Source organism: Rhincodon typus, chromosome 3, assembly GCF_021869965.1.
Source record: "Rhincodon typus isolate 14 chromosome 3, sRhiTyp1.1, whole genome shotgun sequence".
In the NCBI taxonomy this organism is placed as follows: Eukaryota; Metazoa; Chordata; class Chondrichthyes; order Orectolobiformes; family Rhincodontidae; genus Rhincodon; species Rhincodon typus.
In genome coordinates, this window is record NC_063334.1 from 40605004 (window position 1) to 40628006 (window position 23003).

The window sequence follows — 23003 nt, forward strand, 5'->3', positions numbered from 1 at the left end:
CTCCTTCTTCAAAATGCTCTCTAACCACGCCCATGACTTCTCATACTGGCCATTCCAATCAATGCACGACAACACACCTTTATAATTTCAAAGTCAACTAGGTGCCTTCCCCACGTACCACAGTTTTCTCTCACACCTACCATCCCTACTCATTCATTATCCATTATAGGTAGATCTCAAGAAATATCTTTTATCTTGGCATCGATATTAAGTGCCAAATTGAAGAATTCATTATTTCAAAGACAGAACACTCTCGCTGATAGAAATTCATTCATTACACTTCCATGAATATCTCACAAAATCATGCGTTAGAATTCAACTGAGGCCAAGAGAGGGCAAAAACTTTGTATTTAGTGACTACAAAATGCTCTTCCACCATTACCACATGAGATAGATTAAGTGGGTGGGAACCAAACTGGCTTATAGAGTATCATATGGAAAAACTAGGACATTGTATGCTTTGGTAAGAAGGATAGAAAAACAAATCATATTTAAATTGATAGAGACTGGAGAATACTGTAGCACAGAGCAATCAGGATTTCCTGCTATATGAATCAAAGAAAGGCACCATAGATGCACATCAAGGGATTAGAAAGGCAATTAAAATGTTGGGGCCGAATTTTTCTCTCTCAAAGCAAAACTTAACATATAGTTCTAAGGTTTTGGAGTAGATCTGTAGCTCGGGTTGTGGGTGTTGAGGTTGGTTGGCTCGCCGAGCTGGCTTGTTGTTCCGCAGACGTTTCGTTACCCTGCTTAGTGACATCCTCAGTCCAGCCTCTGATGAGGCTTCATCGGAGGCTGCACTGAGGATGTTACCAAGCAGGGTAATGAAACGTCTGCGGAACAACAAACCAGCTCAGCGAGCCAACCAACCTCAATAACATATATTTGTTACTTGAATGCATAACTATTCTCTTCTGACTCATTATTCCTACACCATTTTCACGTGGACTTTGTTGGGTCAGGAACGCATTTCAAGTTCCAAGATTTACCAAGTTTTGGATCCCCATCATGAGCATCAGAGGAATATTGTATTTCATTTCATGCTATTTTGCTGTGACATGGGTTTTTGGAAAACATAAACAACACACAGCTCCTTGGAGAGTTTGTGACCACTTTGAGAAGACTGCTGAGGATAAAGTAACAACCTAAAGATGAGGTGTAAAATGTTTTCATACTGTCATATGTTTCTGTATGGCACTGTATTGTAATGTGGGTTCATTTTTAATGCAGCGATTTACTGAAGAGACCTGTCCTGCAAAGGTTAATTAACTCCCACATTCACGAGCCTTCTTTAATCATTGTCCCACATTTCACTATTTTTCCATTAGCAGAAAGAAGTGCCAGAAAAAAAATAAAAATAGAAAAAGATGAAGGCCCACCAGCCTCTGCAGTCATGTTCTGTCCTATCATTTAAACTGACCAACAGCTCAAGCTGTTTAAAATAAACCCTGTCTTTGAAGTTCAAAAAAAATTGTTGCACCTGCTCCCGCCCATTGATCGACAAGCACTCAGCTTGGATTTGGAAAATTGACACCTCCTGCTCTTTTCAGACAACACAGCCTGATGCTTCTGTTATGACAGCTTTGTGAGTGTGAATAGTTGGCTGTGTTTCAAAAGCTTTCAGGATGTCCCATCCCCTATAATTACATAGCACAGACAGAACAAAAACAGGCCATTTATTTCAAAACAACAGTGCTCTCTTCTAAGGACTCCCCTTTTTTTTTCCAAATCTAATTCTTTCATTGTAACTCTCTATTCACGCATAGCTATCGAGCTTCTTTTTAAATGCATTCACACTATTTACTTCAATCACTTGGTTCCCCATTCTGCATTCTTACAATTCCGTGGGCAAAGAGGTTTTATTTCTAAATTCCCATTTGGATTTGCCTCCACTCATGACCTTGATGGAATTCTTGAGGATGGCATGACAGGTTTGGGGGATATTGGGGTAGGGGTAGGAAGGTGGTTGTGACCCTCAGTGTTAATTAGGCACATTCAGGCAATGAAGCAGCTGCTTAGCAGCTCACCTCCTGAGGTCTTGAAAATTTAACAAGAGCAAGCAATCATTGGAAGCCGCGTTATGTTGAACAGAAGTGGTACAACAGAAAATGTTTAGGTGTGTTGAAAAGCATTCAGGTTTTGTCAAAACTTTATCCATGACAACAAATCTTTTACTATCATTAACATTTCTCTACTTTATCAGAGTTTCCAACTCTCCATTTTTCAAGGCCAATCTGAAGATTCAGGCATATTCTTCATTTTAAAATCAAGCACATTTGGTAACCCCATAAAACAGCTGCCAAAATGGACCACAAAATGATCCACTTCCCTGGTGACCCATCTCTTTTCCAACTCCCCAGACGTTACTTGGCTGTCAACCCTGGGGCTGCCGACCAATGAATCCATTGACTCCACCAAAATGCAATTAAACCTCTTTATTGGCCATGCTAAATTGTCCTATTGTATCCAGGGATATGTGGGGTAGGTATATTTGCCATGGTAAATCGGGGTTACAGGGATAGGGCGGGATGCTCTACAAAGGGTTGGTGAAGATTCAATGGGTCAAATGGCCTCTGTCCGCACTGTAGGGATTCTATGGCTCTAATAGCAGCAGCTTGGGTAAAGATATTATTGATTGCTACAAAAGAGCACGGTGATAACAGAAACTGAAGACCTCTGGACAATTCAGTCACCATGGAAACTTGCAGATCCAAAGCTGAAAGTTGAGAAAACAGCCCGTATGAACTTGAGAATTAAAAACATGAGCTGCAAACACTATTATAAAATCTTCGCTTCCTTAATACAAGGACTGTCCAGATTGGTCACTTTGCACCACAGCAATCCACGATTAATACCATTCTGTGTTCTTTCACATGTGAGGGAAGCTTAACTGTTCAAAATCATAGCAGCAAAGCTCAAGATGGTTAAACACACATTCTCTTTCCCACCACAAGATGCATAATTACTGAAACATGTATTTTTCATTCGCTGTGCAAATTTGTATAAGCAGATATATGCTTAATATTTACCTTCAACAACTAATCACTTCACTGTATTTCCATTCATGCCACTTGCATATTTGTTGTTAAAAAAAAACTGCAGTTTTTCACTGCTGGAGCAGCAGATTTTTCATGTCATGGACGAAGTGTTCCTGTATTCAATAGAATCTATTCTCCCATACCAAGCAACAAATCCTGTGCATTCACTTCTCAATAGTGTACTTGTACATTTCAAGTTTGATATCCAAATGTTTCAGCAGCACACGTGAGGCAACTGTCCACTGTCTCCCCACTCTGCTGCAAACAAACCAGTTTCTAAATCATTTACATTCTCATCAATCTGCTTTAGCCATTCTTTCCTAAGAATGGAAAAGACTAATTAACCTTTCATTTGAACAAAGGGAATCATGCAGTCCTCTAATTCCATCTCCAGGGATTACACTGATAATTATAACAATCTGCAATCTTAGTATATGCACAAATTGAATTCTCTGCTTTCCTATGAAATAAGTAGTGAGGCTTTTGGAAAATATTATTGCAACCTTTATCCTCTCATTACTGTTCTGAAATTGCAAGGGACTTTTCAGTCAAATCAAAACATCTCTATTTATTTAGCAATTGTACACCAACAATGGTGAATCATTTTCAAATCAATCTTTCAAATACAATCTTTGGAAGAAATCTTGTATTTCATTGGAAAATTGTGAAATTGTTCTTATAACTGATGCAACAGTAAAAAGGTTTTTAAAAAAGTAAACAAACACAAGAGATCGCAGGAGAAACTCAGAAGGTCTGACAGCATCTGTGTGGAGAGAAAGATAATGACGTTGAGTCCAATTTGACTCTTCTTTGAAACTGAAAGTGTCAATAAGAATGTTACAATGTCACCCAGGTTTTGGAGCGTGTGTGGACCAGGGTATGGGGAAGAATGACCCAAAAAAAGTACGGAACAAGTTCAAGGGGAACGCCAACACAAAAACACTATAATTGGCTCCTAGAGTAATTAAATGCATTTCTATACAAATAATGGCTTAAAGAGCATATAGCAAGAAAATAAATAAATTGGGTTAATTCAGCTTGTTGGCAAATGGCATTTTTCTCCTGATGAAGCAGCTTTTCTAAGTAGTTAAACATATACGTCCGTTATACATAGGTATTGTAGTGTATTTCAAATACAGCAGATGGTTCTTACATGAAGTTCTGAAAGAATAAACAGTAGCTTCTTTTACGAAAAAAAGTAAAAGCTCTCTCAAGTGCATTGTCATTGGTCATGACCCAAATCACATCGCATTTAACTCCCTGCGTTTTTAATTGGACTCTGGTTTTTATGTTCAAAGAGGTATGGTACTATTTGCATTTTAAAGGAAGCAGCAGTAAAAGCAATCTCCTATAATGGGAGATAAAGTAGAAGATCTGTTTGTCTCCCGCAATACTTTCCCGCATACGCTTCTGACCCATTAATATCTCAGAAATGTCTCCTGCATTGATAGCTCACGTTTCCCCCCACATTTCCGCTCCTGTGATACTTGGAAGCCTATCAGTTCATGATTACTGAGTTGCACATTAGAAAGTAATCAGAGCAATCCAGAGACGCCTACTGCAGCTGGGTTAGATCCAGCAGTCAATATGGAGAGTCAACCCAACAACTGTGAAAATAATTTGATTTATTCATGCACAGAAGGCAAATACCAATAATTACACACTTCAAGATACTTTTTGAAAGCTTAAATTGCATGATCCCCGTATTAGTTTACTAAAAAAAAGTCCATTCTCCAATCATGATGAATTTGTGCTGACAATTTTAATGTGCTTATGCTCTTGTTATGAAAAGATTTCTTGATTAGTTATGCAGTTTTAGAAAACCTAATCAAACTGAAAATTAAATGATGAGGAGATTTCAGCACACCTCTTAATTCTTCCCTTAAAAAAAAAATTTGACAACACAGCGTTCAAACAATCTGCTATTAAATGTTCACAGATATGACCATATTTTGCATATCATTTATTCATGAAGGATGGTAGACATGAGTGGTTGAAAGGTTTTCTACGTATTAATCAACCTCGTCGGTTGCAACAATGCTAAACAAACTTACAGGACATTCTGGAGCATATGAAAGACTTATATTACTAAACTTAAATGAATGATTTAATTGAGATGGACAATGACTGTCCAACTGCAAGTGGTATACAAATGCCAGCTTAGCAGCTATTCATCCACAGCACCACCAAATGCTCATTCTATTTTAACAATAGCGGTGGTGGGTATATAGCCACTCCCCTGTTGTGAAACTTAAAGGTGAGCTCGTATCCACTTGATCAGCTTATCATGGTAGCGACAGATCACTGGCTCAAGGTGAACCCCACCAGGGAACACGTCCCAACAAAGCAGACTGCTGGGCCGAACAAACAGACTGGGCAGTAGTACCCACTGCTGGAACGCAAGGTCAGGTTTCAAGGTGTCACCAGGAGTTTGGGGTGGGGTGTTATTTAATAGGATGGGTGTGCACAGGACAGTGAAAGTGGAGAGACAATTGGGGAGGATGAGGGTGTGAGTGAAGATTACCTCAAGGTGGCGTCCTTCATTCGACACAAAGGTTTGGAATGAAGACAATGTTGTGCCTTGCCTGGCCATCAACCCACCCTATATCAGGTTGGACAGCTGGCACCTATGAATGCACAACTAACAGCAGAATGAGACACTGAAGTCACTATGAACTGGTCACTTATCTCCCCAATACCACACAATCAGGTGGTCTTCCCAATTCCTCCTCTAAAACTAGCTAAATTGCTGCTGGGGTAGAGGTGGGCAAGCAGGCTTAGGTAACAACATTCTTATCATTGCCACTAGATTTTGGCCCCCACCCCTCTCATCTGACATCCCGCCACTCCACAGTCTTTGTAATTCATCCCTCATGTTATGATTTTGATAGTGGCAAGTGCTCTTCAAGACTAGGGAGTTGATTAAAAGCAATCAACAAGTTTAATTGGGTCCTCAGTTGGATGGGTTCTGACATCAAACTTGCAAGCTACTAATGCTGGAGATGAGATCCCCTTCAGAATGCTTTCCATGACAACATGCCAGGGCAGGAGTCTTGATTGCTAATGCTGACATCTTGTAAATGACTAGGTAACACTGTCTATGCCAGCACAGTCTGTACAGTCCAACTGACTTGAAAACCTGAAGTGTCACATCCTCCATCACAAGAATTCAGGACCACCACAGGCTTTCAGAAAAAGTCAACGACCCACTATACATGGAAGGCATAATCACAGGTAGGCCTTGGTGACAATTCCATTTTCAGGAATATTATAAAATTAGATGCTGTTTACTACATTTCTGGATTTCCATACCACAGTTGCTATCTTAGTGGCATACAAGTCTCAGTACAGCAAAGGCATGAATATTAATCCGCCTCAAGATGGATTTTATTTCTCATTCTTCCATGGGATGTAAGCATCACCAGCAAGGCCAGCATTTGTCGCCCATCGCTAGTTACCCTTGAACTGAATGACTTGCTCAAATGTGATGGATGACTTGGGGGCTGCAAACTATTCAGCTTGCATCATGGCAAAACAGTGCAAATGCAAATTAGGGTTCTCTCCTTCCAAAGCACAACTGCTTTCTTTATCAAATGAACAAATTAGCCAAGGAATTTATCAACCCAAGGGTAGTGGCTGACTGGAACTCGCTGCCCAGTTTGGTGGAGGTGGCAAAAACATAAAATTAATTCAAAAGGAACCTGATCTGCGATAAAATGCAATCTTACTGACAACATGCTTGAAGGTGGGTTTAGAATAGGTAGCTCATTCTTCTCCGGTCAATACAAACATGATTGGGTTGAATGGCTTCCAACTGTACCATAACTGTTCCTTGGTTCTAACTGATTAACTGAAAAACCACCCTTTCACAAGCACTGTAACAAGAAATAAAATAAAAATGACATCTGATGCCTCAATCAGGTGTGGTACACTACACTCCATTAAAGACTGGAATTTTTACTATGCATAATATAGTTTAGAAACAATTATAAACATGAACGAACTGGAGTTGAATTCCCCAAAACTCTTGCTGACTTAGAAAATGAAATTCTTCCTGTCCAAAATGAAGAAACACAAGAGTATTGCATAAGGAAATGGGCTAATGTTGGAGACTGCAATAAGCTCCACCCAATCTGATAATGTCAACTGGCTTGGCTGAGCATAAAGCAAAACCTCTTAGGATCCTGTGGAGGGCTTTTGTTCCACAGTGGTAGCATTCCTACCTCCAAGACAGAAGACCTGGGTTCAAATCCCATCTGCTTCAGATATGGATCACGACAGTTCAAACAGGTTGATTAAAATTCATTGAGGATGCCATGGAGGGTAGATCCATATCCAGAAATCTCTTTTTTTATTATTAGTGATAATGCCCAAGTGGCTGCTGTAATTTGTACCTGAATGCCAACGAATATATTGCTTCTAGTTAAGCCAAAAGCCTCTTCATATTTAGACTTACTCGTGGTTGTACCTCTATCACTACAAACCTATTGAGTCCTCAGACCCAGTCAGGAAAGGGGAATGGTGGCAGCGTGCTTCAATCCACAAGTACTACTGACACAAGAGCATACATGAAGCCACTCTGATTTATTTTGGAATATTTTAGAACAACACAAATATTTTCAAAATCTATCAGAAATTTAATTTTATAAACACGAGTAAATATCTCTAAATTAGACAAAACACAGAGCCTCAAAATGGGCATCGGCAAACTGTTAAAGAGTAAAATTCTGAATCAGTTGACTAATGACAGGGCATGTTTCATTTTATTATTGTAATTAGCTGAGCAATTAAATTAATTATTTGATTGGTACTGATGTCATTGCTCATGCTTAAATGTGTAACAATTAATTCTTTAACATTCCTCCTCTGGCACATTCACAACAACTGAGGGCATGAAAGCATATTGAACTCTCCTTCTCACAAGAGATAGGTATTTAGATTAAATACTACCACCTTTTCAATGAATATCATGCACAAAAATTCCAAAAATAAAAATGCTTTGAGTCAATTTAATTCAATTTAAGTCAATTCATAGTGAAGCAACATAACATATTTCAGCATGTTAGCTCGCACCTTGAGTCAGACAATCATGCATTACAGTTCAGGAAATAAAGGAACAATAACATAGCAAAAATATTTCCATCTTTCCTGAAAATCATTATTTCAGGATAAAACTGCACAGATCTCGTTATAAGATACTTATCATATGTTATTTCATCCTCAGCCACACAGGAGACTACAATAGTGCAGTGCAGTAAGAGAAGAGTTTTGTGCAGAAGGGGAATGTATTCAGTCTTGCTGATGAAGACTGCACTGTGGCTGTTGATCCTCTTCTTCAGTATATTCCTTTGAGAGCAGTTGCTTCTCTTTCCACCAGTGCAACGTCTTCTTTGTTATAGTGAAACAGAATTACAAATGGACTGATTTTGTACTTCAAAATCATGATTTTGCAAAACCAAAACCATGCAGTGGAATAGTCCGTTCTTTTCCAGTTTGGGGAGTACTGCTACAACTCACTTGTGACTGAGTCATCAACCACAAGTAGAATTATTTTGATCATATAGTTAAGTCATAAAAAAGTGACAACTGAAAAAGCCTGAGGAAAAAAGAAAACACAGATACACTATTACAGAAGCAAAATAATATAACTAGATTTGCAGCTGGGGTTTTTGGGCATCATTTAATAAACAGCACATCCAGAAATATTTCAGTAAATTGGAAATTACAGCCTTAACTCCCAGTGCTACTACCAAAAAAGTTCTCACAATCAAAAAATTGACAATGAGAAACATGAACATTGCTGAAAGATGACGAGAAGTTGAAGCTTTTTGTCCTGCACTCATCAGAACTACGACATGGAAAACAGACTTGGACCAAGAGAAGATATTTGAAGCAGCATGCAAAAGAGTCTTGATGAGTTGGGCCATCATTAGCTTGGAGATGCAGCAATGTTATGTAGGCAAAAGGGTTGTGTATGTACATTGCAACTTGTTCAACAAAGTAGTCATGGAGAAGCCAAATTCCCATGGCAACACCCTGTTCAATCAGAATCTACATGCCTGGCCTGAGCATTAAGATTGACATTTAACTGCTCTTGCTGCATCTCCCAGCCAAACGATGGCCCAACTAATGAGAAGCCTCTTCAAATGCTGTATAAAATGATGTCCCCTTTTACAAATGTGCTTCTTGATTCTTGGTCCCAATGAATGAAAAATAGGAAGCTTCAGTGCCCAACCTTTGACACCTTTTAGCAATGTTGAAGTTTTCTTCTATCAAACATTTAAAGTGAGAAATAAATGCACTGCAGTAAAATTGTAAATTATCAGTCGGCCTGCCACTGACATAGCATGTGCAAAAAAACTCCATAACATGAGCCTGCTTCATCCTATTGACTAAGCTGGTCAAAAACAAAGTAATATATTTTAACTAAGTAACATACTTGACTGCTAAATTGCATGAAAACACAGGCTTTTGACTGTAGAAAGAAACATTTTCAGTTTTAATGAAAGATCAAACAAAGTTACTTTCTAGAACTTATTTAAAATTTCCTCACGTGACTGCAATGCTTATTACTTATTGCTAATGAGAACTGAGCTCCATGCTGAACGTCTAATACATGGCAGGTATTCTCCAAATCATCATTAGCTTTCTCAGCAGCATACTGCCATCCAGTCGTGCACTCTCAGGTAAACGAACTATCCTAGTAAGCTGAATATGGTGACTGACCCCATGTAATTCAAACTGACTTTAAACCGAGACACTTGGAAGTCATGGTGCAACGTGAAATTGATAAGTCTACAGTTTTGGAATTGTTCAGAATCTTTCTACTTTGCTGCTTGGACAGTTCTGGTACAAATATAATGCTAAATGTGAATCACTTCGAGAGCTATCAATCACCATCCTATCTAATGTTTCAGGCGACTTCATAGGTCTTCATCTACTTATATTCATGTTATTATCAATAGTAGGGTATAACAGATGATCTCCAATCAAAGAATGGTGCAACAGAGGCACACATCACATCATTTAAATAAAAAGTGGTCACAAATGTCTGACATATTTAAACACAGTTGTGACAATAAGATGCTTGATGAGTATTTGCCATGCACCAAGAGCAGCTTCCAACATAAATTCAAAAATAGTCAATCTTGCATGACATTATTTTTGACAGCTATCACATTTGACATAAATAAATACCCAAACAAAAAGGATTACATATTTAGAAAATTGGACAATTCAACCAACTGGAGGGTTATAACGAAAACAATGACGGTGGTCAAACAGGACAGGGAAAATTCTTTAATAAAGAGAAAGGCCTTGTGTTCAGTTGACAAGAGAGCCGACATGTGATTGAGAATAAAGCCAAGAATGTAGGATTCAATCCCTGTTCCGGCTGTGGTAGACTTGCAGGTCCACTTCCTATCTCTGCCTTGAAGGAGAAGTACACATATACCATGGTTTGGTAACTGCTGAATAATTGAGTGTGCTACTTGGAGAAAATGATGTCAAGTACAGACTGGGAAGGTCATTTATCCCATCATCGCTCATCCATTTAGAAAAATCACTCAAGTATTTCTAACATTTCTTGGAAGATTTCAGGGATTTTTGGAAACCCAAAATTGAAAATCTGTTCTACATGCAGCATCCGACTGCCTTTCTGCCTTTAAGCAAGATAATTGGTGCAAAAATGTAACAGTAGCACTCTCCAGAACACCAGACTGACGAATTATCAATTCAATAACATTTGTGCTATGATTGTGCTCATGCTGGATTAATTATGCTGCAGTACTTTAGGAAGTAACTGATGAAATCAGTCACATTTGCACAAATAACAGATCCTTACAGAGCAATGGAGCTAGCAGGACAGTTTCACACAGCAGTTAATAAAACATATGCAGCCCTTAGGTTTTATAATTAGAGGCATCGAGTAAAAAAGGCAAAATATTAAGCCAAACTGGTCTAATGAAAACTGGTTCAGCCCCAGCAGGAACATTAGGCACCACATTTCAAGGATACCAAAGAGATGGAGGTGTGCAGAGGAGATCTACCAAAATGTACAGTTACATTGAAACACAGGAAGAGATGGGCTTAGTCTCCCGAGAGCAAAGAAAGCTGAGGAGTTGTATAAGCATTTAAAATCATGAAGGCTTCAGTTAAAGTAAATGAAGAGAAATTATTTCCAAAGGCTAAACAATCAATAATCTGAGGACACAAACTTACAGTGATTGGAAGATCTGGAACAAATACACAATGTGAGGAAAGATGTTTTTATACAGCGAGGCATGAGGGTGTAAAACACAGTGCCCTCAATTTCAAGTGTAAAATTAACAGGGAATTAGATAAATGCTGATGGAGAAAATATTACAGGGATGAGGAAACAACATCATCAACTTTGATTACTCTTCCGAAGAACCAGTCCAGACTCTGTGGGCTGAATGACATCCTTTCTGAAGGTCTTTTTAAAAATTAATATACAAGATGTGAGTAATGCTGGCTGGGCCAGCATTTATTGGTCATCCCCAGTTATCCTTGAGATGGTGATGGGGAATCGTGTTCTTGAACCACTGGAGCCCACGTGCTGTAGGTAGACCCTCAATGCCATAAGGGAGGGAGTTCCAGGATCTTGACCCAGTGACACTGAAGAAACAGTAATATATTTCCCAGTCAAGATGGTGAATGGTTTGGAGGGGATCTTGCAGATAGTGATCCGTGTCTGTTATCAATGTGCCTGCTGCCCTTGTCCTTTTAGATGCAAGTAGCTGTAGGTTGAAAGTTGCTCTCTAAGAAGCCTGGGTGAATTTCTGCAGTACGTCTTGTAGATGACACACAATGCTGCTTAGTGTCAGTGGGGAAGGGAATGGATGTTTGTGGATGTGGGCCAAATGGATGACTTTGTCCTGGATGGTGTCAAGCTTCTCAAGTGTTGTTGAAGTTGCACTGATCCAGGTAAGTGGAGATAATTCCATCACATTCCTGGCTTGGGCCCTGTTGATGGTGGACAGGCACTGGGGAGTTAAGAAGATAGTCACTCACTGCAATATTCCGAGCCTCTGACCTGCTCTTGTAGCCACTGTATCTATATATCTAGTCCAGTTCAATTTCTAGTCAATGGTAACTCCCAGGATGTTGATTATACAAATTCAAAAAATCTTTCTTGAAGGAACTTAAGAAGAACCTTATGAAAAAGAGGGGGGGTGAGGAGGGAGAAAAGGAGAAGGAAATATGTAAAGGAAGAAAGAGTGATAGGAATGATATTTTCTAGAACGACAGGGGGGGGAAAATATCACACCACACTGGTGTCAAATGTCCTAAACAGTATGCATTGGGGCCAAGGAACTTGACTTACTGTCACTTCATCTCAAAAAATGGCAGGGATGGTCCAAAATTTTCCATCCAATCGGCTGGTGTGAGCAATGCCCGTTATCACTGGATCATACTTGGAACATTCTGGCCACTGCCTTGTCTTCTAAAGCCCTATTCCAGCAATATGCATCTGAAACATTGCAGCTCACTCTGCAAGAGAGAGTCCCTGAAGCAACACTATTGCACCTAGGTGAAGGATGTTCCAGCTGCGTCACAATGAGCTATCAAATGATTTCTTTTTGTTACTCAAACAGTGGGCTACCTACTGCACTGACGTCAATGGATTATAAAACTGGACTGGAACAGCAAATCAGAAATCCATTGATAACTGGAATCTCTACAAACCTATCAGTTTATATTATAATAATATTACTCCAATGAGTTAATATTGTGCACAAAGTGGCTACCATTGGTTGCTGAAATATTTCCTGTTCGAAATTGAGCAATTTTCTGTAGAGGTACACTCAAGTCAACAATGCATCCTGCTGGTAAATCAACTACAGTGAATGACTTCTGCCTAAGAAGGTGTTACAAGAGGTGAAGTTCTCTGCACTGGTTTAATTTGGACTCGCTCCCAACAGAGCCCTGTTATTGCCAAATCCGCCCAATCAATTTAATTCTGTTATTCCACAGTCATTGCTGCTCTGCTGTTTAGTAGGAGGCACAGTTGCCTTTGGCAATGTTCAGTTCAATTATTAAACCCACAGCATCAGGGTAAGCTGAAAAATGGTAACATTCTTCCTTCTTCCTGAACAGACATTCCAACACTTAGCAGGCATATTTTTACAAGCAATGGAAACAACCTTTTCTTATTGCTGTTAGCAGATGATACATCCTTGACCTACAGCAAACAGGACACTCAAGCACTTTCAGCCAATTTGAAAGAAATGGTATCAGCAAAAATAAGCAAGGCATCACATCAAATTAAATAAGACAGAACTATCATCCACAATACTGTGCACAGATGTGAATCTCTACACATCTGCTCATGCATAAGCAGACATACGTGTACCATTAAGACTGTTTTTTTTGCTGTGTAAAATAATGGACTGAAATGGGGAAAGAACTGTTTTAAAATCAGTGTTCTAAAGGATTGCTGCATGTTTCATAAAGCAAGTAATGTGACACTTACGGCAAGCATTGTGCAACCGGCTGTAAATTATGTGTTGAAAACAAACTGGAGCCTTGGGGATTCTGTGAACAAACACAGCTGGGTGCCAACTAGAAGTCGATTGGTCTATGGACTAGTGGCCAGTTTTGATCACAAAAGCCTTTTGCCTGCCAACAGTCATGTGACTGATTTTCATGCAACTGACCAGCTCGAGGCACGGAAAAAGATTTAAGTATTTTGATGTCCACCAGCCCAGGAGCTGTCTCTTTGTTCTTTGCCATCAAAACCTATTTTAGATCTGAAGAAAATCAGTTTATCTATTCTTCAGCATTTGTTATAATCTGTGACTTTTAACTGATAAGTCAGTGACCTTTCGTAAACAAACCAGCCATCATGTGTATCTTGAAAACAAGCAGAAGCATCTGGAGAAAGTAAAACAACCTTTTGACCAGTAGAAGAATCATACAAATCATCTCAGCAACTCGATGAGGAACGAATGAACTCCAACCTTTTTTTGTGTGTGTGTGTACATGTGCATGTGACTAAGAGAGAGTGACAGAGTGAGAGAGAGTGACAGAGTGAGACTGAGAGAGACCGAGAGAGTGAGACAGAGTGAGAAGCGTGAAACAGAGTGAGAGTGCGAGACAGAGTGAGAGTGAGACAGAGTGAGACTGAGAGAGTGAGACAGAGTGAGAAAGAGTGAGAGAGAGTGAGACAGAGTGAGAGAGACAGTGAGACAGTGAGAGTGAGAAAGAGTGAGACTGAGAGAGTGAGACAGAGTGAGACAGAGTGAGAAGAGTGAGACAGAGAGACAGTGAGAGAGAGTGAGAGTGCGAGAGAGAGAGAGAGACAGTGAGAGAGTGAGTGAGACAGAGTGAGAGAGAGAGAGTGAGACAGAATGCGACAGATTGAGAGACAGAGAGAGTGACAGAGTGAGAGAGAGAATGTTTTATAGCCACCTACCTGTCGCTGGAGATGAACTCTTTGCAATAAACAGTCAGTCATTCTTGTTTAGTATAGAATCCTGGACCATACTAAGTGGCAATGAAGACCTGAATGTACATTCCAGGAAATGAGGCTGAAGACAGACTTTGAACATACATGAGGAACAGAGCTGGACTGCACAATTCAAACAACTGGCAGTAGGTGAACTGTGTAATTGGGGAAGAAGCAGGCAACCGTACATTTGAGGGAAGGAATAGATGGACTACAACTGAAGAAATAAGCAAGGAACTGAGTGTGCTCCCGATGAAGTGTGGAAGTCAATCAGAATAACTTTGGAAAATGTTCTGGCTTAGTTCCAATAATTTTTAAGACAGTGAATCATTGGATACCAGACATCTAGGGGCTGACAGGCATGCTGTTCAATTCCAATTACATCCAGACCCATGAAGCAGACATACATTTGACTGGATTTGTCAATGCACCATGTATTAAACTATGAAGGACTGCAGAAATATTTCTGGGAATTTTTTTGCTCTGGCATCCTTCCATCCCCGACAGCTAAGGGACAAGGAGCCAACAATCCAACATTGGTTGAAGAGGCTAATCCTCAACCACAAGTGCCACACATGAAGCTAGGAGTGTAATTGTGGATTCCCCTTTGCAGTGTTGGCGCATGCGCCAAGTAACTACAGACACAGCACATTGCTTACTAGTGTGCTTGAAGCGGAGCTTTGTGCAAGTTTTTGGTTGTCTGGCTTCGGATACCTTTCCATTCAGAAAATCCTTGGTTGTGACTATCTTCCAGACTGTAGTCAGGCCAGAGCCTCTTTTTGTAAATACAAACTCATTTGGGAGACCTAGCTTTGACAGGACTGCCACACTTACGATAGTGATGTAGCCAGCATGTCCCATAGAAATCAAAGATGAAAACAGTTGAGCTTTTGTTGGTCGCTGTAGGTCAACCATGTTTCATGGGCATATAGCAAGGTGCTGACAACACAGATCTTTGTCATCTTGGTCCAAGACTCAACTCAACCTAATGTTATTCTGTCCAGGGTTTGTGTAGGATTGAGCAAAAATCCCCATATTCTGAAATCCTGGACCAAAATCCTGGACTTTGCAAATAACTTTTAAAAGTTAAAAAAGAAAGCAGCTGGGCTACGCTCCAGGAAAATTACACAGCCAGATAGTTACTTGGAACATGGTTCAACCCGAAAATCCAATACACACATCCACTCTAAAAGAACAACCAATCAGACATAAACCCCACCCAACCCAGTCAGAATATGGCCTCTGCAGATACCAGACATTCAGCTGCCATCAATATTCATGCACAGAGCTACGGACAATCCACTTAATCAAAATACATTTACACCTATTCTTAACTATCAGGAAGCCAGCTGCCTCAAAAGGGAACAGCAGTAACACAATGGGAAGTGCAGATTTGGCATTGAGACCTGCAATTAGTATAACTGTAGGGCCCAGCCTCACCTGGAAGAGCTACCTCACCAAGAGCTATCTGCACAGCTACCTCCGGAAGAGGGATCCAAGACAGCGATTTTCCCCGGGAACTATCCCTGTAGCTACCCCCAGGAGAGGGTTCCAAAAGAGCTACTACCCTGAGAGCCATCCCCACAGCCATGTCCAGAAGACGATTCCCAGATAGCCACTCTCAGTGAGAACTATCATCACAGCTATCCCCCGAAACCTACCAACATAGGCCTGTTCCGTACCAGGGAACCAAAGCAACCGACCCAACCAGCAGATCTGACAATCAAGGACCTCCGAAAACCACTGACCCAATTGACAAGGCCTCAGACACATCCTGAGGCGAAAACCGGCTCGCAAAACCACTACAAAGTAAGAGAAGTAAAGTACTCACTGGATAAATCCAAATTATGTCCTACTACATCAGCGGACTGAAAGCCTACACCGTCCGAAGTCTTCACTGAAGCACCAGCTACAGCAAACGGGAGTGGCCAGCTGTATTTTGAGATCGGGTTTATCCCCAGTGGTGAGTTTATATTCGTGAGACCCCAAAGTATCCAACCTAGCTAACATGGAGGGGAGGGTGGGTGGTGACAGTGCAGGGAACCCCCAACAGTATGAAACCTGATAAAAGTTTCTGGTGATTAAAACTCTGTTGTTTAGCTTCTAATAGTATTTAACCCATGTTTAATTTAATAGTGTATTTAAGTACTGTCCTTTATATAAGTGATAGTGTCAATTTCAGTGTTTTGCATTTGCCTTTTATTTCTTGTAATATACTTTTTTTTTGCATTTAATAAACGCAAGGGATTCTTTTGCCCCCGAAACACCGGTTTACTGCCTTCATTTCACATTCCTAAATAAGTCCAGTGTCAGAACCAGGGATCTGAGGGCGATTCGACCCACCTAAAAATCACCAGTTTTCCTGATCGTAAACCAGAACCTTTACATTTGAGAGTCGATCAAAGGTGGCAGTTCCTTTCCCTGCGCATTTGTCAAGTTCTGCATCAAAGGACAGAACATTTATCAATATTAACTAAGGAAGCAGAACTTCTTCCTCACTTCTGGTGTGTACAATACAGTGTGAGCAAGAGTGGAAACGCAACAGTTTCTTACAAGGCCACGATTTTCTTGACACTTACAGACAGGGAGAACAGAGATAAGCACAATGTCAAGGACAGAACACAAGGTTTATTTGTCTTTACTTTCAGCCTGAATAGATTATAGAAGTTGCCATTTGACCTAGTGTGCCAGGAGACTCCTTGAAGTCTGCAAGGAAGGTGAAGGTCAGAAACATGGAGAAGATTACACCAAACTGAGTGAAAGCTAGGACCCAGCCCTGTTTCATGTTATTCTTCAATGTGAAACTCCTGGAACTGACATCATTAAACTGTGTAGTGATGAGTCTGTTTTCCTGCAAGGAGTGGATGGGATAGAATAGTTTGATATCCAATTTCCTTTATTCATTCATGGGATGAGGGCATCACTGGCCAAGTAGCATTTATTGCCCATCCCTTACTGCCCAGAGGGCAGGTGAGAGTCAACCACATTGCTGTGGGTCTGGAGTCACATGTAGGCCAGACCAGGTAAGGATGGCAGTTTCCTTCCCTAACGGCAAGTTATTTTCTCATTTTCTGAGTGAAGAGTGTAACCTGTTCCCTGCAGCTCTGTAGTTGCTCTAAGTGAAGGTCATGTCCATAAACAATTTGTTTAAGATGTCAATCTAATCTTCAAATTACATGAAATCTCATTTACATCAAACTTAAGACAACTGTGGCAAGAACAGAGATCGGGTAGGCAAGTGCAAATGCGCTCCTCAGTAGGGTGCATTGATTTCACTGGCAACGTATTAAGAACTTGCCTTCTGACTATGAGAAACTCACTGGGGTGGACAGCCATTGGGAGCTCTGAGAGGCTGACCAGCTCTGACCTGGCAGGAACAGACAAGCAGCACTCAAGCAGTTTTATTTGATGCAAAATAAACAGTGCAAGTTTAGTCAAAATATGACAGAATAAGGAAGTTTTCATAACCAACCTTGTTTTACCCTACCAGGTCCCAGCCTGCTGTTCACCCTAGTCACTCAGAAGCTCAAGCTCTTTTCAGTCTTTTATTGTCAAAGACAGATAGGAGCCATTGCAATGACATGCAATTCAGGCTAGGATCTATTTCAATTCCCATCCACTAATGGAGTAGCAGGCCAATGTCATAAAGTCTCATGGCAGTCTAGAAACCAAGGCATAACCCAAGCAGGATCATCCCATCATCCAATTCACATCCCTGATGGGAAAATCATGCCTGTGACATTACTGGGAAAGGTACAAAAGGCGGTTAACAAAAATTACACTGAAGCTGGGAGGATATTAATGTCAGGAAAGACTGAACAGGCCAAAATCTATTTCCTTCTGCAGGGAGTAACCTAATGCAGATCTTAAAAATTACAAAAGCATTGGAAAGTGGAGGCGCAGAGCAGATCTTTTCACTTGGGAACAGTCTAAATCTGAAGTCCTAAATATAAGTGACTCTCTAATAATTCCAATCAGGAAGCAGAGATTAGCTAGAAAGTGAACACAGAATAGTTGAGGTGAACAGCATCAATACATTTAAGACAAATGTACATAAGGAAAACAGAAGGATATTCAGATAGGGTTTGATGAATTAAGGTTGAGGGTGGTGTTAATTGTACCCCAGGGTGAGGACATCCCACTTGCCCTGGAGGTGAGTTATTACATGCAGAAAGATACATAAAATGGGCCACTTAATAGATCTGTGGTGTAGTTAAACCAGGAGATGTACACTTATAATGTTTTACTTTGTAAATAAATACAGGACTGACTTTGTCCTCTCAAAGCTAGAATTCATCTTTCACCAACTGGCTTCTTGGAACAGAACAGCAGACTCATGTAGAGCATAAACTCCGTCATAGGCCAGCTGGACTCAATGGTCTGCCCATGTGCTGTACATTCTATTCAATTCTTTCATTCTGCCTTTGTAAAGTGTTTGAATATGTTGATCTACAGTGACAATCAGACAGGCAGAGTCTGTTCCAGGTTGTATATTAACAAATAATGAAAATGTAGAAGATACATAGACGTGTACAGCACAAAAGGAGACCATTGTCAACTTTCGCTCAAGCAATCCAAACTAATCCTCTGCTGTTGTCACCCCCTTAGATACATTGTCTGCCTCTGCTCCAAGTGTTTATCCAATAGGCGATAGAACAGAATTAAATCAACACCTTATTACATTATTGGTAAACAAAATGCAGATCAAGAAGTGCCACTAAAAAATACAATATCATCAAACAACCTGCAAATACATTGATTACTGTGTCAATGTGCTCATTCTGAGTCAGTTTATCCATAAGTCATTAATTTGAAAATTGAACAGTTTGCAGATTTCTGTGTTAAAATATCGATCTAACTTTCTACATGTTAATAAGTTACTACTTCAACTACCATGTTAATCTAGGGTTTGACTTTTTCAAATATTGACAGTTTCTATGCAAAATGTGACTATTCACAAAGTATTTCTCAGGTTTTACAGAAAAATGTTAGGATGCAGTTATGTGTGTGGTCAGACGTAAGAGATTACTAAATTAGTTCTGCCATTCATTTCAAAACCTTCAAATTTGTCACTTATTTTAGAAAGAAGAGTGTTGCTCTGCGTAATCTGCCAGCCAACAAAATCATATTCTTACAAATCAGTCCTTTCAAATACCTGTGTTCATTTGATTTTAATAGGTCATTAATTACAAAGAAAAACAGGCAGTCCCATTTTTCTTTTGCTAAAGAGAAACCAACTGTAGCATCCAAGCCTGGAGGCCCAGCGAAAGATTTCAAACTAGCTTTAAAAACCTTATCCAATTTTTATTTCCCAATTCTACCTATTTCATGTTTGTTCCTTTCTTAATTTGTATAACAGTGGCTCAGTAGTTAGCACTGCTACCTCACAGCACTCGGGACCTGGGTTCAATTCCACCCTCAGGCAACTGTCTGTGTGGAGTTTGCACATTCTCCCTGTGTCTGCGTGGGTTTCTTCCGGGTGCTCCGGTTTCCTCCCACAGTCCAAAGATGTGCAGGTTAGGTGGATTAGCCATGCTAAATTGCCCGTACTGTTGAGGGATGTGTAGAACAGGTGGGTTATAGGGGGATGGGTTGGTGTGGACTTGTTGGGCCGAAGGGCCTGTTTCCACACTGTAGGGATTGTATGATCTATAACTGATCAATCTCAAACAATTTTTACTTTTTAGTCAAACCAAGTGTTTTGGTATGCTCTTGCAGATTGAAAAAAAGACACACAAGGACTATGAAACTTATGATTCAGAATGAAAACACATCTTACCAGCAACGACATTCAAATGACCAATACCACCAAATGACATCATTCAGTCACATTACTGCAGTGTCTCAGTACTGTCAAGCACACAATCAGAGACAACAAGAGGAATAAATGGCTCTTCCATAGCTTCATTTTAAACAGATAAGAAATTACTATTCTATTCATCCAATGCAACTAGACGTGGATGTATTAATTCAGCTGCTGAAGCAGATGCATTGAGCTGTAACATCAATCCATCCAGTATACGATGAAAAAATATCAGATCAACTGAATTAATATCAGCTGTCAGCACACAAATGTTGAGAACCCTTCTTTCTATTTCTGTCACTGTCCCCTTTCTATCCCTTAAAAAACCTGTCAACTATCCACTGGGCATTTTATGGTGTTTTCAGCATGACCCAATAAGAAAAGGTTTGCATTCACTGCCCCTTTAGAAAGCAGCATTTCCTTTTCACAATTGTAATGTAGTGCTGTCATCAATTGACCGCTATTAGATCCCAAACTATTACATATTGCATTATTTTCTCACATATATTTATTGCAGTTTTTAATAATAATGCTGCCAATTAGGTATTCTCAATTTTAATATTGGAAGAGAAATATGTATTCTCATATCACTTTCATATTTATAAAAAAACTTTGCACTCCATATGTTTTTTTTCTACTACTCTGTAGTTTTTTTTAACAAGGTTGAAATATTATTGCTGAAGGTTCAAAGAAAACTGGAAGACTTAAAGCATAGAAACATTATGTTAAGCTTGAAATTGCTGAGCTTTTATACGGAGACCAGTACACTTGGCAGAAATCTCTGGCAACGAGAGCGCAGATGGCTCAACAGAGCAGTGAATGCATCGCAATGCAAGTGGCATATGGTTACTGTACTCTGCTCCCACATAGCGGAAGCTTCTTCAGCAGGCTTTTTGCTAACCATTTCCAACAAACTGTAAATGTGTGTTCATTTTATGATATATTAATAGGCCAGTGCTGTCAACTACTGATACAACTATCTCATAGTTCTTCAGCCTTTAGGTTCATCTTCCTTTCATTATAGTCAAAGGGTAACAGACAAGCTGTTGAGCAACAGGAACCTACTTTTAACTCAAGTGCCAATGCCACTGAAAGAGTCAGGACCATCATGCAATACGCTGGTGTTAATCATTTGTTTCTCACATTGAAAAGAGAATCAAAATGGAGAAGGGAGGACAGATCACACAAGACAAAATCCTTGATTCAAAAAGTATACCTGCATTGCACTTAAGAACACAAATTCATAAGTCACTTCCAAATTACAGCAAAAGATGTCTCTCTTATTACTTGAGGTTACCTTTTGCTAACCCTGGGTGACAAACTTGAAAGGGAGTTCAGTGCAACACAATATCCTAGAAATAAAGAACTGCAGTACCTAGATAGGATTATAAATATCTGGGTCCATAGAATTAACTGAAGTACATCACATCAAAGTGGAGTAGCACTGAACATGGGAAGTTTTGCGAAAGTGATGAGTGAAATTTGTCTCTCTGCTCATGTTGCTCCCAGTACCAGGGTACATAAGACAGCTGTATAGTGTGCCAGCCTGGACAAGACAGTATATAGTATTGGTAGTTTCTTGCAGACAGTGGATACTGAAAGCATGTGAGCTTGTGACAAGAAACAATGAAAACATGCACAGCAGTCAAATTTCTGATGCAGGCTCCACTTCCAACTGTGCGAAGGAAAAAACATGGCAGCAAGATCTAAAGATAGGCTTATGTATCCCTGCAGACCTTCTGTTATAATTTGGAGAAGTTTAATGAGGGTGTGCAGGGGCCTGAACAAGGGGAGAAGAGGGTACAAGAAATCCCACAAAATAAGGTTAGAGTAGACTTACCTTCAGCATTAGCAAGTAGTAGGAAGCACAGGAACACCACCAGTGGCCTGATTTTATGCATCATCCGACAGCTTGGCACCAGCAGCCGTTGGCAGCCTCGTTCTCACTGTCTTACAAGCTGCTGCAAGTAAGTGCAGTCTGAAACTAGAGATGCTGTGTGCTCAGAATCTGCAAAAATACAATGTCAAAAAATAAAATCAGTGTTTGAAACTCCAGAAAATCCTGTTACATTTTCAAACCATTTACCATTAAAATGTGGTTGTCAAATTAGGGAGAGTACAACAACAGCACTGCCCAAACAGAAGAGATCAAAAGGGACATTGTACCATGTAAATCACCATTCCATTGGAGAAGGCTTTGTCGTTTCCAGACAGACATCATGTAGAATGAAGCCAAAACTAAACAAAAAACTGAAACGCTGATCAGCTCTTTGAATTCCACTTTCTTAGCCAGTGTCCATGTTCCTTTGTCAGTGCAATCCTCCAGACCAAATTAATCAAGTTTGCAGGTGCCCAGCACATAAGAGATTGGCACAGGCACTCTTCTCCCTCCTCTACCATCGTACTGGGACAGTAAACGACAAGTATAGTCTGATCCTGTCATTTTCAATCTGTATCCTAAACAACATTGCACAGCAGCCAGATGCTTTGTAACATTCCCAGATCTGTTGCAAATGTAGATAACACAGAAAAGCGCATACAAAAGGGAGGAGACTTCTGAGTGAAGTATGCAATCAGCACTGATGGGGGTCCTGAATCAATGCCAGCACCCCCCATATAGTAAGCAGAGTACTGCTTCTGTTATTGATGTATCAAAATCATGCTTCAAAATTAATGTTAAATACATTAT

At 40.0% G+C, this 23003-nt stretch overlaps 1 protein-coding gene across 5 annotated transcripts in view; it reads right to left on the minus strand.

Annotated features, from left to right (window-relative positions):
• LOC109939107 (receptor-type tyrosine-protein phosphatase delta) overlaps nucleotides 1–23003 on the minus strand; it is a 542862-nt gene that overhangs the window by 392540 nt on the left and 127319 nt on the right. For all 5 annotated transcript variants that reach the window (XM_048595070.1, XM_048595069.1, XM_048595071.1 and 2 more), the window contains exon 2: nucleotides 22155–22322. In XM_048595070.1, the coding sequence (XP_048451027.1) occupies nucleotides 22155–22218 (64 nt within the window). In that variant the 5' untranslated portion in view covers nucleotides 22219–22322. The remainder of the gene's footprint in view (nucleotides 1–22154; nucleotides 22323–23003) is intronic.